The sequence below is a fragment of the Bos mutus genome, chromosome 28 (assembly GCF_027580195.1).
Source record: "Bos mutus isolate GX-2022 chromosome 28, NWIPB_WYAK_1.1, whole genome shotgun sequence".
In the NCBI taxonomy this organism is placed as follows: Eukaryota; Metazoa; Chordata; class Mammalia; order Artiodactyla; family Bovidae; genus Bos; species Bos mutus.
This window is the reverse complement of record NC_091644.1, coordinates 21,253,816-21,267,562: the sequence shown is the minus strand read 5'-3', so window position 1 is coordinate 21,267,562 and position 13,747 is coordinate 21,253,816. Positions and strand designations below refer to the sequence as shown.

The following is a 13,747-nucleotide window of genomic DNA, read 5'->3' as shown; positions in this document are numbered from 1 at the left end:
GAGAATTTTGAGCATTACTTTGCTAGCATGTGAGATGAGTGCAATTGTGCGGTAGGTTGAGCATTCTTTGGCACTGCCTTTCTTTGGGATTGAAATGAAAACTGACCTTTTCTGGTCCTGTGGCCACTGCTGAGTTTTTCAGATTTGCAGCACTTTCACAGCATCATCTTTTAGGATTTGAAATGGAATTCACCTCCACTAGCTTTGTTCTCAGTGATGCTTCCTAAGGCCCACCTGACTTCACATTCAGGATGTCTGGCTCTAGGTGAGTGATGACACCATGGTGGTTATCTGGTCATAAAGATCTTTTTTTGTATAGTTCTGTGTATTCTTGTTACGTCTTCTTAGTATCTTCTGCTGCTTTTAGATCCAAACCATTTCTAATCTATAAAGCTTGGTATTTTTGTTACTTTTAAAAAGCAGCAAACAGCAATTTGAAAAATCTTCAATGGTATTTTTTCCCATGAATCTCCCTGCTGTTAATTCTACTGTAGCTCTGCAGTAACAGGGAGGAAAAGAATACCAGAGTTACCCAAATTATGCCTTGCACTGTTGTATTCCCAGATAACAGGTCAGGCCTTGTTAAAACACCTGTTCAATGAACTCTACCTGTATTAATCCAACGTGGCTGCTATTTTACAGAAAAGCTTCATAGCAAATAGAGGTTACTAAAAAACCTGACACACACATCTGTTTTCAGTGTTAACAATCAGTAGCCTCAAGGAATGGATGTGCACATAAACAATATAATACCAGAAACCTGGAGGAATTTTACTGGGAAAAATGTTACTTTAAGGACAATTATTAAGGCTTTTATTTAAAAGCCTATTAAAAACACCAGAAGTTTAACTAGTGAAAAGTACATGTCCACAATCCCTTTTCCAAAACCCTTGGACTCATTTGCATTTTTGAATTACGAATGTTAAAAGTTTTTTTAAAGCACACAGTGTTGCACCCACACAGATCTGGGCAGCACCTAGACCAAACACAAAACAAACACACTAGCACTGCCACAGTAACATATGCAAACAGTCCCATTTAGTATCATAAACAGCCTCAACATCTGAGGTCAGGTTTTGCTACAAAGTGATGTAACACCCCCGTCTCTCCCCACCCTGGCTGAGATGTTTTGGATTTTAGAATTACAGGTAAGGAGACTTGGGAGCTTCTATTAAACAGATGAATTTGTATGGAAATGGGAACTATCTGTCCAAAATTTAAGAGACCTTCCCTTAGATATTACTGTTTTTGAAGAATTTTGACTCTTATATGAGAACCAGTGAAAGTTTAAATATTAAGCCAATAAACCTTTATTATTTAAACAGTTTCATGGCATTTAAAAAATAAATTTAAAAAATAAATATTTGCATTATAGCAGAAAGTCACATGTGTTGCATCACTCACTGTTACAATTTAATGACAAGATAACTAAGCATCAGCACCTTAAAACTGAAAAGAGTTGTCTGTCAAGATTTGTCTCTTAAAATTCAAGTAAATTCTCTTTAAATACCAACCTGCAGCATCAATAGTTTGAAAAGCTTTAACCCAATGATTGGTTCTCATAGTAGTCAACGATTGTACTTCCAGCAACTGGACAGAGTTCTTCCAGTACTAAACATTAAGCTTTCCCACAACTTCCCATTGGTCAATTACATCTCAAGACTCATAAAAAGAAAGAACTATATGTTAATCAGGTAAATTCTATTTGCAATTTAGACTTACACAAGGACATTATTCTAGTAAAAAAGCAAAGACTATTTTCCACCATGCTAATTTTTTGCCTTCACAGATTCTCAGAATAAGATTTAAATGATAATTTTTAACCCTTTAAAGGAATCTCAGTTCAAGTACAACCAGAGAAACTGCACTGGTATCAGAACATAACTATTTTATTACAAAACTTTAACATTATTTACAAAATGAAAAAATAATCGAATGACTATTGCAGGCCAAAGTTAAAGGCTTCTCATCCGTGATTGGAGGAAAATTAAGCAACATTTTCATGCACTCACACACCAGATCATTTGTCAGATATGCAAACTCTTAAAATTTATGTTAGTAAAACCTCAACGTAGTCACAATACTTGTATGTTTATTAGAAGATGGCAGAAAAAAAAAAATCCATGGTTCTGTACAGTGTTTAATATTTAACACAGTTTGTTCGTTTCTTTTAATTTTTTTGGCTTTCATGAATACTCATTGCATCGAACATTTTGCAAGTAAGAATTATAATAGTACCTCTATCACCTTGCTGAATTCATCACCACAAGAAAAACACAAATAATTAGTTTAATGCTTTTGCAGTAAACTGAATAGTTGTAACTCCAAAGTTATATTAAACTGAAGCCTTCATTGTGATCAATAGCTTGAATCAGTTTAGAGCGTAGAGTTTCTTTGTCTGTATATTTTGGAAGATCCAGAAGATTAAAACAGGTATGGGAAACTGGGAGATATTCCTCACCACCTCCTGTTGACTGGATGACTAGTATTAGACTCTTCATACCAAGAATAGGAATGCGATCACTACCTGTCAAAAATACTGCCAAGAAAAGAATCACTGAGTGAAAGAACTACTTTTATCGACAATAAAAGTTTTAAATAACAATGTGGAGTATCAAGTTACTTAAACAATCACTTATAGCAAAGCTTTACAGTAACATTTGCTCTAAAGTGGAAGCCTATCCCCATAATTTGTGGAAGCATGATTCTGAGATACATCCAAACAGTATTTTTTCTTTAAAAGTGTAATCTTAACATCAGCACACAGAAAGGCTTAATATATGTGTGATACATGAATGACTACTATCCTTGATAAAAACACTTTGGGAGCCCCTCTTTTTTGAAAAGAGTAACCATTTAGAACTATTTATTTAAAAAAACATGCAGTTTTGATTATGATTCCTTTCCTATTTGTCTTGTCATTTTTAAACAAATTCATACTTGGCAGCCAAAATTAATGACCTGTCATCCTATGATATGCAAAACAGACACACATTAATAGGCATTAAGTTCAGGAACAGGAAAGTTCTATTTTCTACACCAACTACCAAAGTTTTCATTCTGAAGCAAAGAAAAAAAATTGAAGATGAAAAGTTATACTGCAGAGATCTTGTTAAAATCTAAAGAATGTGGATAAAAAAAATTACTCTGAAAATTAAAAACAGGACCTTGAATAATACAGAAAAACCCACCAAAGTGAATCAGTTAGTCTAAGTTCAAAAGTTCAATAATTAGACTCCATTCTCATAAAACAAATACTTACACAAAAATTGTTTTTTCTTTTCCAATGGTAATTCATGAAATACTTCCCAGAACATTTTTATTGTAGGATGTTCTGCCCAATATTCTCCTTTGTATTCTGTATTCTAAAAACAACATAACCTTCTATTAATATTAAGGGATATCAGTTTTATCTTCAATCTGACAACTAGCTTCCTTAGCACAGAAAGTGAACACTATCCAAGAGTTTGAAACTCATGTAATTCAGTTAATTATTACTTCCTGGATATTCTGTAACTTGGAACTATTAGTTCCAGAGAAAAAGAAAGAAAATATGAATCTGCAGAACCATCTCCCCTGCTCCCAATTCAAAGAACATGATGTGATAGTAATATCATTTTCCAAAGTTAAGTATATAAAGGATAAACCAAAATTACTAAAAGGCTAATGGACTATTAAAGTTTAACATGGAATTAATTATCTCTGATAATCATGAAATTTTCTTTCCCTTTATCGATGAACACAAGTCATATGAATTATTTTGTATTATTCCATCTTCTCTTTAAAACATTAATGGTTCTAAGAGCAACACTAACAATTTTCTGTGTTAGTTTCCAAAAGGCCCTCAAAGACCTCTGCTTCCTGCTATTCATGGCCATGTTATGTCCCCTCCCACACTGAATAGGCTTGACCTCATCAGGATAGTGCAGATGTGAGAATACATGACTTCTGAGACTGGATCATAAAAACTTGTGTGGCTTTAGCTTTTTGGTCACTCACTCCCAGGGGGAGCATTTCATGGAGACATTCAAACAACCCTATGGAGAGGTCCTCATGCTGAGATCCTGAGGCCTTTGGTCCACAGCCATGTGAGTGAGCCATCTTGGAAGGGGAATCCTATCCTTCAGCCATCTTCAGATGACTAAAAGCACCAGCTGGCATTTCAACTGCAACCTCATGAAAGATCTCCAAGTCTAAAATCACTGGACTAAACCACTTCTGAATTCCTGGCCCACAGAAACCATGTGAGACAACCAATGTTCATCTTTAAGCCTCTATGTTTCGGTGTAACTTGCAACAAAACAGCAAACATGTTTCCCAAACACTCCTTTCTTTGTTCATCGGATTAAATTCTACTTGTCCTTTAGGTTCAGATTAAATGTCACCTAATTCATTCATTGGCTCATTAGACACATGTATAACGAGTTTCAGGCAAAGTCTGGAGTCCTGGGGAAACTGCACTGAACCTGGTAGATATTACCATCAAGTGAGAGGCTTTCCCTGTTTGTGCAGGTTTTGCCTTATATATCATTCACTAAACTCTCTTTATATTCATCACAGTTCAATTATTTAACGTCCAGCCTCCTTGCCAGAGAACAAAGACCACGTCTCAAGCTTATTTACTGCTGTCTTTCTAATCTTTTGCATAGTATTAGGCATCTAGTACAGAGAAGGCGATGGCACCCCACTCCAGTACTCTTGCCTGGAAAATCCCAAGGACAGAGGAGCCTGTGGGCTGCAGTCCATGGGGTCGCTAAGAGTCGGACACAACTGAGCGACTTCACTTTCTCTTTCATGAATTGGAGAAGAAAATGGCAACCCACTCCAGTGTTCTTGCCTGGAGAATCACAGGGACGGGGAAGCCTGGTGGGCTACCGTCGCACAGAGTCGGACACGACTGAAGTGACTTAGCAGCAGGCATCCAGTAGAGGCTCAGTAAAGATTTATTTTTAGGTTCTTGAATTTGGAACTCTATTTGTAGCCATGATTATATCAATGACTGAACTCGAGAAATCCACAACGTATATGTTAATTTACAAAGAGATTTGGAGATAATGGCTTGAATTCTAGCAATCAGCTTAAGTATTAACCTGTTTGAATTGAAGACTGAGTATGTTAGTGGGGAAATGAAAGGTGGTTGGCTAGTTTTTTTCTTTTTTCCTTTTTTTAAGCCACAAGATGGTACTGGGGAAATGTGCACAGTCATGATGAAGAACATCTGAAGTCACAAATCATAATTAGTGAAATTATAATGAATCAGATCAGTGGAAGAAACTAAGTATACTAAGTACACTAAAATATACCTTTAAAAAATGTCCTCTTGCTGAATGAATACTTTTATCAGTTATAACTTCAGACAAGGTTTTAAGTATTTGCTGAATGCCCTTCTAGGGTCTGGGAACACAGCAGTGAACAAATAGACAAAAATCCTGACAGCAGTGAACTAAGAGACAAAAATCCTGCCGTTATAGTGCTGACAGTGAGTGGGGGTAAGGGGAGCAGACAGTAAAGACAATTAAGTAAAATTTTATTTAGTCACATTTAGAGAAGAAAGAAGGAAAATAGGGGGTATGTATGTGTACATATGCAATTTTTAGTGGGTTAGCCAATGAAGATCTCTAAAAAGATATAAAGACATAAAGGAAATGAGACAAGACACATTTGAAATTATCAAGGTGAAAAGAATTCTAGGCACAGAAAACAAAAAGGCCACAGGGCTAAAGTGTTTCTGGAGGGTTCTAGGCCCAGCTAAGAAGCCAGTAAGGCTGAAGCAGAGTGAGAGAGGAGGAATGAAAGATGAGGCAAGAAGGATAAATCTTGTAGGATCTGAGGGGTAATGATTCTTAAAGTCATCTTTCTTCTGTTTAGCAAATTAATTTACCTCCTGAAAGAAATCTTCAATCTCCTTCCTGGAGGATTCAAGCCTGGCTGCCAGTTTCTGAGTGCCAGCCTCAGTTCTACATGCTTTCCCAGATTCTAGAGCCTCTCTCCAGGGTTCTATTTTGCCAGGCAGGAAAGGGGATATGAGAGGGCTAGTAATTCCTTAAATTAGTTTTGAAGCAACTGTATTGCTTTCAGTCCAACCCTGTAGCCCTGGTAACATGACGTGCTAATTTCTGTGACTTGCACAAATTCTACAATGTGACAGGCTGCCTCTTGACGAATCTCGTCCTCTGGAGGCTCAGAATTCAATTTTCTTTGTTCTAAGTCACTCATCCACCTATTTTCCATCTTCCAAAGCTGTACTTTCTCGTGCTCACTGTGTTTTGGGGGAGGGGTTAGTCCTATGCTTAGTCCTTTACTGTAATTCTAATGAGATTTGGGAGGGAGCAGAGAAAAATGTTTATTCCACTATGCTTAATCAGAAGTCCTATTTTTTTTGTGTAATTAAAATTTTTTTTCCTTAAATTGTTACACAGTAAAATTGACATTTATGTGCGTACAGTTCTACAAGTTTTAAACCACGTATACAGATAAACCACCACTAGAGCCAGGACAGTCAACAATTCTGTCACCCTAAAGAACTCTCATGTTGCCCCTCTGCAGTCACACTCCCTCCTCATCCCTAGCCCCTGTCCAACACAGTGCTTGGCTTAATCATACGGTATATAATTCTCTGAGACTGACTTCTTTCACTCAGGTGTTGAACGTATCAATAGTGCATTCAGTTTTAATGCACAATAGCAATGGCACCCCACTCCAGTACTCTTGCCTGGAAAATCCCATGGACGGAGGAGCCTGGTGGGCTGCAGTCCATGGGTACGCTAGGAGTCGGACACGACAGAGCGACTTCACTTTCACTTTTCACTTTCATGCATTGAAGGAAATGGCAACCCACTCCAGTGTTCTTGCCTGGAGAATCCCAGGGACGGGGGAGCCTGGTGAGCTGCCGTCTACAGGGTCACACAGAGTCCGACACGACTGAAGTGACTTAGCAGCAGCATTATTTTAAAAAACTTGTAGTCAAATACACATAACACGACACGAATACCATCAATACCAGAGATATAACCATCAACAAGTTATGTTTTCCTTTTGCTTTTCCATCTAAACAATATCATAGATTTGTTTTCCCCTACCTTTTCCAATTCCTTCCAATCATAATTTGTGTTTCCAATAACCATTGCTTGTAGTTCATTAGGCTGAAAGAGCTGAAGGACTTTTCCTCCACAGACCTTATGAAAGCCCGCATGAAAAGCATCAAATAAGGAAGCCACTGATTTATTGAATATGTAATCCACATAAGCATCAACAAACTCTTGTCTAGAAATGAAAAAGCATACATGCACAAAATATAAAAAAAAATTTACAGATAATATGTATTACAGTCTTACTAAACCTCTGAGTGTTACTGTACTTTTTGCAATTTACGTACAAAACCGAGAAAGTATGAGTAGGATTCAAAAGACAAAATCTTTATGAAGAAGTCTATTATTCTTTCTATATAAAAATCTGGTACATCTAGGAGGCATGTAGACAACCTCTCATTCACAGCCATTCTTAGCTTACTTCTAAGTGAAAGATGTCCTAATGGGAAGAATATTGATGCAAATGGCTATCAAAAATATTTTTAAATAATTCACAAATTATTGAGAATTTATATGTATCACTCTAATACGTCCCTAAAAAGTATAATGCTAAAATAAGGAATTTTTAATAAAGAGAGAGAACTTTGGGATTAAGACTGTTTCACAGATTGTACAGTCTGCTTTTCCTTGGGTTTCAAAGGAATCTGATGAACCAATTTATTTAAAAAATTAAAAACCCAAGAGGGGCATTAAGTATTCTTTCAGGATAACCATTAAAAACTACAAGTGAAGTTTCTGTTCAAGTGTATGTGTACATACATATAAATACACATACAGATGAACACTGCTGATGCTTTTCTCCCTGTTATGATACAAAAGGAAACAGTCATGAAAAAAGAAAACCCTTTACTCAGTAATTAGAACTAGTTTTATTCCCACTTGTTCTTCTGGCCACAAACACTTTATGCAGCTACCTGGTTAAGCTGATAATCAGAATGTGTGCTAGAGGATTTCAATATTTTACACTCTTGTGATCCAAATTAAAAAGGATGCTTCTATAAATGGGAATACTGGTAAATTTAGTCATCTACAGATAACCACTTCAGCAAATTTTAGAATAATTCCAAACTCACTTTACAAAGAGGAAAAAAGGTTAAAGGGGGCCATTATAAAATAAAATAGGTGGCCCTAAGGAAAAATCAATAGCATATGCTTATCAGCATAAGGTTCTTCTAAGAAGAAACAGGTAATTTCATAAGGCATAATTTTATAACTCAACTATTAGAAAGTCAAATTTATACTGCTAATAGTTAAGTCTCCTAAGTACAAAAGACTAAATTGTTTTATGTGCTAACATTTTTGCATTCCACACTTTCATTATGCAACTCGGACTGGTGGTAAAAAGATCAAAATTCTTTAAATTACTTCTAAACTAAATAATCTATGTGAAATAATATTTGTTAGAAACTTAAAGAATTAGTGCAACAATAGGAACTTGAAAAGCTGAAAAAATATCTTTCTATATCATAGTCAAAGCTTTTCAAAACGAGTAGTTTTTTTTTAAAGTAGAAAGACCTAAAATTTTTCCACATTATTTTAAAAACAGCTTTGTTTTTACCAAAGAAATAACATACATTTTAAAATGTCAAATGTATAGTCCTAACAGCCAACATTTACTGAGCACATACACGTGCTAGGTACTATTCTAAGCATTTTTAAATTATCGCCTCATTTAATCCTCAAAATAACCCCATGAAGTAGGTATAATATATCATCTCACCTTACAGAAAAAGAGACTTGAGGCATGGAGACACCAACTTATTAACCTAAAGTTACACAGCTTCTAAGTAACAGAATCAGGATTATAATCACCTGGATCAAGTCTCTGGCAATTTGAAGAAAACTATTTGTTAACTCTGTCGTTCCTTCTGGTATCTACCTTCAAACTTCAACAGAGTTCTGTTATTCCTTGATCTACAATTATTAATATTATCTGGTGAACTGAATACTGAATATTGGTTCAATATTCATTGTTAACATTTTTATGACTATAAATACTAAGTTAAGGAGTGTTCTACAATTACTTTTCTGAAGAATTTTTGTGTCCCTCAGGTTGCTACCTCATCCCCAACTTCAACAGAAACGTCAATCTCCTTTAGATTCACTCAAATATACTAGGTTGCATTTTTTTCCTGAAGACATTCCTCCTGGAATCCTCCATCTTCCTTATCTAAGGCAGATTGATTGTTATTTCTAAATCTTGTACATATCACTGTTTCTCTTTGCCTCTCATCTTTTTTTTTGATCCCTTTTTCCTCATTCTTGGTTCAATTCCTTGTTTTGGTAGGACATATCCTCTAGTAACTTCTTGAGAAAACTGCATTGGAAGTAAATTCTCTGAGACTCTGCATGTATAAAAACATTTTTATATACTTGTATGTATGGATATGAGAGTTGGACTATCAAAAATGCTGAGTGCCAAAGAATTGATGCATTTGAACTGTGGTGTTGGAGAAGACTCTCTTGAGACTCCCTTCGACTGCAAAGAGATCCAACCAGTCCATCCTAAAGGAAATCAGTCCTGAATGTTTACTGGAAGGACTGATGTTGAAGCTGAAACTCCAATACTTTGGCCAACTGATGCGAAGAGCTGACTCATTTGAAAAGACCCTGATGCTGGAAAAGATTGAAGGCAGGAGAAGGGGACAACAGAGGATGAGATGGCCGGATGGCATCACCGACTCAATGGACATGAGTTTGAATAAACTCCGGGGGTTGGTGATGGACAGGGAAGCCTGGCGTGCTGCAGTCCATGGAGTTGCAAAGAGTCGGATACGACTGCACAACTGAACGGAACTGAACCACATACTTGATAGTTTCAATATAGAACTCTATGTTTAAAATAATTTTCTCCCAGAATGTTGATCTCCTAACTTCAGTGTTAATCTTTATGAATCTGATATTATTTTGATTCTTAATTCTTTGTGTATGGTCTGCTATTCCCCGCCCGCCCCCCCAAAGGTTTCAGGGTTCGTTTCTTTTCAGGTTGTGAAATTTCATGTAATTTTGCCTTGTATTATGTTTTATATTTCTGCTTCCATGCTGTCATTCTTAAAAGGCATGTCATTCAGTTCTGGAAATTCTGCAGGGTACCATTTGACAAATTTCATTCATTCCATTTCTTCCAATGAAGTTTTTCCAGTTTTTAATATTATCCTCATGGATGCTACTCTTACCAGTTTGAGCATACTGATTTCAATTTTTATTGACGTTTCTTCATCCTACACGGTTTCTGTTTCTGTTTTACCGTTTTGGTCTTTTCTGAAATGTCTACCATTCTTTCATTATTCATTTACATTTAAAAGTTAGGCAGTTTTCCCAGAGAAGAATCTTCCAATACACAGTGTCAAGGAGGAGAGAGCTGTAGACTTTCACTTAATCTTCATGTTTCATTTCAGTGCTTTGCCTAACTGTCCTCAAATCCACAGTTCCTTTAGTCTGATCAGTCAAGCTCCAGTCTGCCCAGCTGGAGAGGGAAAGTTCCTAGGCCACACGTGCTCTATGGGAAATGGGTCTCTAACTGCTTCTTATAACAGCCAATCACTCTGTTTCCAGTTTCCCCTTAAAATCCATACACTTTTTAACCTATTTTTTTATTCTCCATGCCTGAACTATTGTGCTGCAATATGAACTGTCCGCCTTCATGGCTCCTAGTCCATCTTGTGCTGCAGCTTCTTCTGTCTGGCTGAAGTTTGGTACCATTGGTTTCTAGCTTCCGAAAATGTGTCTGTTGTTGTCTCCTCTTTCTTCCCTTTGTTCTTGTTGGTAATGATCTTTTTGTCCCTTTATTAATGTCTTAACAGGAGCAAAAGGAAGATTGATTACGTCCTCACCATTCAAAGAGTAAATTTATCTGAGTAAAAACTTAAGACTGTGACATATTTCTAAATACAGAAGAAAATGCCTACTGAATCTTATTACTACCACTGATGCTGCTATAAGTCACTTACCGATTTTGTTTGTTAACAGCTGTGTCTGCACCATTTAGAACCAGTTCTTTCACTTCTGTTGCACCAAAGTTTTCAACTGTGATCTATTAATTTAAATTTTTAAAAAAAGTCAATGTCAGACTCAAAACTTATTATTTTAATAACCTATTATAATCTACCTTTCTCTCATTAAATATAAGAAATAATAAGTTTGAAGTAAAATTCTGGTAGCATAAGCTTATTTGTGAATTCTGCATGAAGCCACAGCTAGAAATTTTCATCTTCTCTAGCAGTTTGAAATCCTACGTTGACTAATTACAAATTAACAAGCGTTTGGTTAACAGGAAATTGAGTAATTATCCCACGTAAAACTTCAGAAGGGTCACTACAGGAGTAAAATATTAGGAAGGATGTTTTCCTTGGACAAGTGATAGACTCCAAGTCAGAATGCATTCAACTTTAGAATAGCTATGCATTCTTCCCGCATGACAGCTGCCACTCTGGTATTCCTTCTTGCTGCATTTTAACTACAGGTGGTTCTTCCAGTTTGCCATTAATTTGGTTTATAAAGAGTCATTTATTTTGAAATTTCTTATTTCCCTTACTAGTGTGCTCATTTTCCTATATATGTTTTCATTCCCACCTCTGCATCTTTTCTCTTCCTATTCCCTTTTTTTGGGAATATTCCTCTCTTCTATTAACATTTTTTTAGTACCTGTTTATAAAACACTATACTAGGAGTGGGATGATAAAAGATGAATAAATCCCTGCTCTGGAATTTGCTACCCAATAAAGAAGGATAAATGTGATATGTAAACAACTCATTATTATAGTAAAATAAATGCTATAATAGAGACATGAACAAAATACTATCAGACCATGGAAGAAAGCAAGCTTACTTCTAAACAGAGAAAGTATAAAAAACCTTGAGGAAGAAATGTCATTTGAAAAGCATCTAAAAGGATGAATAAGGCTCTGAAAGATTAGGAGAGGACAGAATTTCTGACTAAGGACAGGGATTGAACAAAAGGATAGACAGACCAAATATCAAAAAAATGCATGCCCCTAAAAAACAGGGAAGGTGCGGCATATAAAAGAATACTGTGAGACATGACAAAACTTAGTATGAATGGGAGGATACAATGGAAGTTAGAAAGCCAGATTACAAACGATCTGAAGCCCATTCTAAAGCTATTACTCCATAAGTAGCAAAGAGCCGCTGAGTATGTCTGGGAAGAACTGACAGTGGGAAGCAATGTTTGAATTAGCATAGATCTTACTAAATAGTCACACACTTGATGACTCATAAAGCTTAGAATTCAATGCTTCAGTCAATTGAGATGATCAGTAAAGATCCAAAGAAAACTGATAGGGTTATTAAGTGCACCAACTGAAAAGGAGAACTAAAATTTCACAGTAAATATGAATTCAAGGAGGACTTTTTCTTGGAAAAAGTTAAACATTACTAAAAGAAATTAACCTATTTCCCTTTAAACCTATCAAATTTTCTTGTAACTGCACTATGTGACAATTCTTAAAATGACCAAAGAATGGACAAACATTTTTGAGGAGGCACATAATTTTTTTGGCAAACTGTGTGATACAAGAATATGGTATCTTTTGTCAGCTTTGACTGTAAAAACACAAAGAGGACAGTTTGAGGGTATTGGGGGGGGGGGAGGGCACATGAAGTTTTTGAGAAGAATAGACAGGAAAAAAGAAAAACTGAAGGTTTTTACCATTTTCCCAAGAATCTAATTTATACTATTCAAATAGTTACTTCTGAAATGCCTTATCATAATCCTTGCTGATTTTTCTCTCCTTTAATTGTCAACTGTTCTATTTCTGCCAGATCCTCATTTATCAATGATTCTGCATAAAGACTAGATGATTTATTGAACATCCCTCTCACTGAATTAAATTCTACATCTTTTTTAAGATTTGTAATTTCATTTTCCAAATAATATTTCAATGTATTTCCATTTATATTGCATTGTATCCAATAGTAAGACAAAATTCACAAGGATGAATGTTACTATAAAAGGGATGTCTGAGTGGGAATTCATCTTTTAGGTGGCAAATTCATTAGTGGATTCATGTTACAATAACCTTTACTTCTCTAAATATTCTTGTGATTGCAGACTCAAAAAAAATGAACACTTGAATAAAGAGGAACCCTTGTATCTGGAAAGATCTTTAGTATAATGTTAAACAACACAGGCTTATCCAGTCACAGAGCTGGATACAAATACTATCTCTGAAATTTGACAACTGTTTTCAGTTTTCTCATCTGTAAAATAAGGATAATAATACCGATCTCTTGGGATTATGAGGATTAAATGAAATAATGCATGTGACTAGCATATAGTTAATGCTCAATAAATGTTAGCTAAAGGGTTAAGAATTCCATTCATCAAAATAAAAACCATAAGGCATAGCTGATAAATAAAAGGGATGATGAACAATCAAGCTACTATTCTATGTCTTTCCATCTTACCGTAAAATTAAGACAAAATGTCTCTTCAACATCATCTTCAGGATAGTCCAGTAACTGTTGCATGCTTCTGAAAAACAATATGTATGTTGCTTTGAAGTAAAACATAATTGCGTTATTTTGACTAGTTTGCCTATGACTAGGTATATATTTCTCATTCATTCTTGGTCAAATCCTTTTGCTAATCTGTACTTTTATGTTTGTTTCAGAATGGTAGCTGTACAAGCAAATTTATA

At 35.6% G+C, this 13,747-nt stretch overlaps 1 protein-coding gene across 6 annotated transcripts in view; it reads right to left on the bottom strand.

The window, feature by feature from the left end:
• Nucleotides 1-1,868: 1,868 nt before the first annotated feature.
• HERC4 (HECT and RLD domain containing E3 ubiquitin protein ligase 4) overlaps nt 1,869-13,747 on the bottom strand; it is a 131,142-nt gene continuing 119,263 nt past the window's right edge. For 5 of the 6 annotated variants that reach the window (XM_070364471.1, XM_070364472.1, XM_014482026.2 and 2 more), the window contains 5 exons: nt 13,515-13,581; nt 11,039-11,121; nt 7,080-7,263; nt 3,263-3,365; nt 1,869-2,539 (listed from right to left, as the gene is read on the bottom strand). In XM_070364471.1, coding sequence (XP_070220572.1) covers nt 2,331-2,539; nt 3,263-3,365; nt 7,080-7,263; nt 11,039-11,121; nt 13,515-13,581 — 646 coding nt within the window. In that variant the 3' untranslated portion in view covers nt 1,869-2,330. Of the gene's footprint in view, nt 2,540-3,262; nt 3,366-7,079; nt 7,264-11,038; nt 11,122-13,514; nt 13,582-13,747 lie in introns of those variants that run through there. The other variant, XM_070364473.1, reaches the window with a different exon arrangement.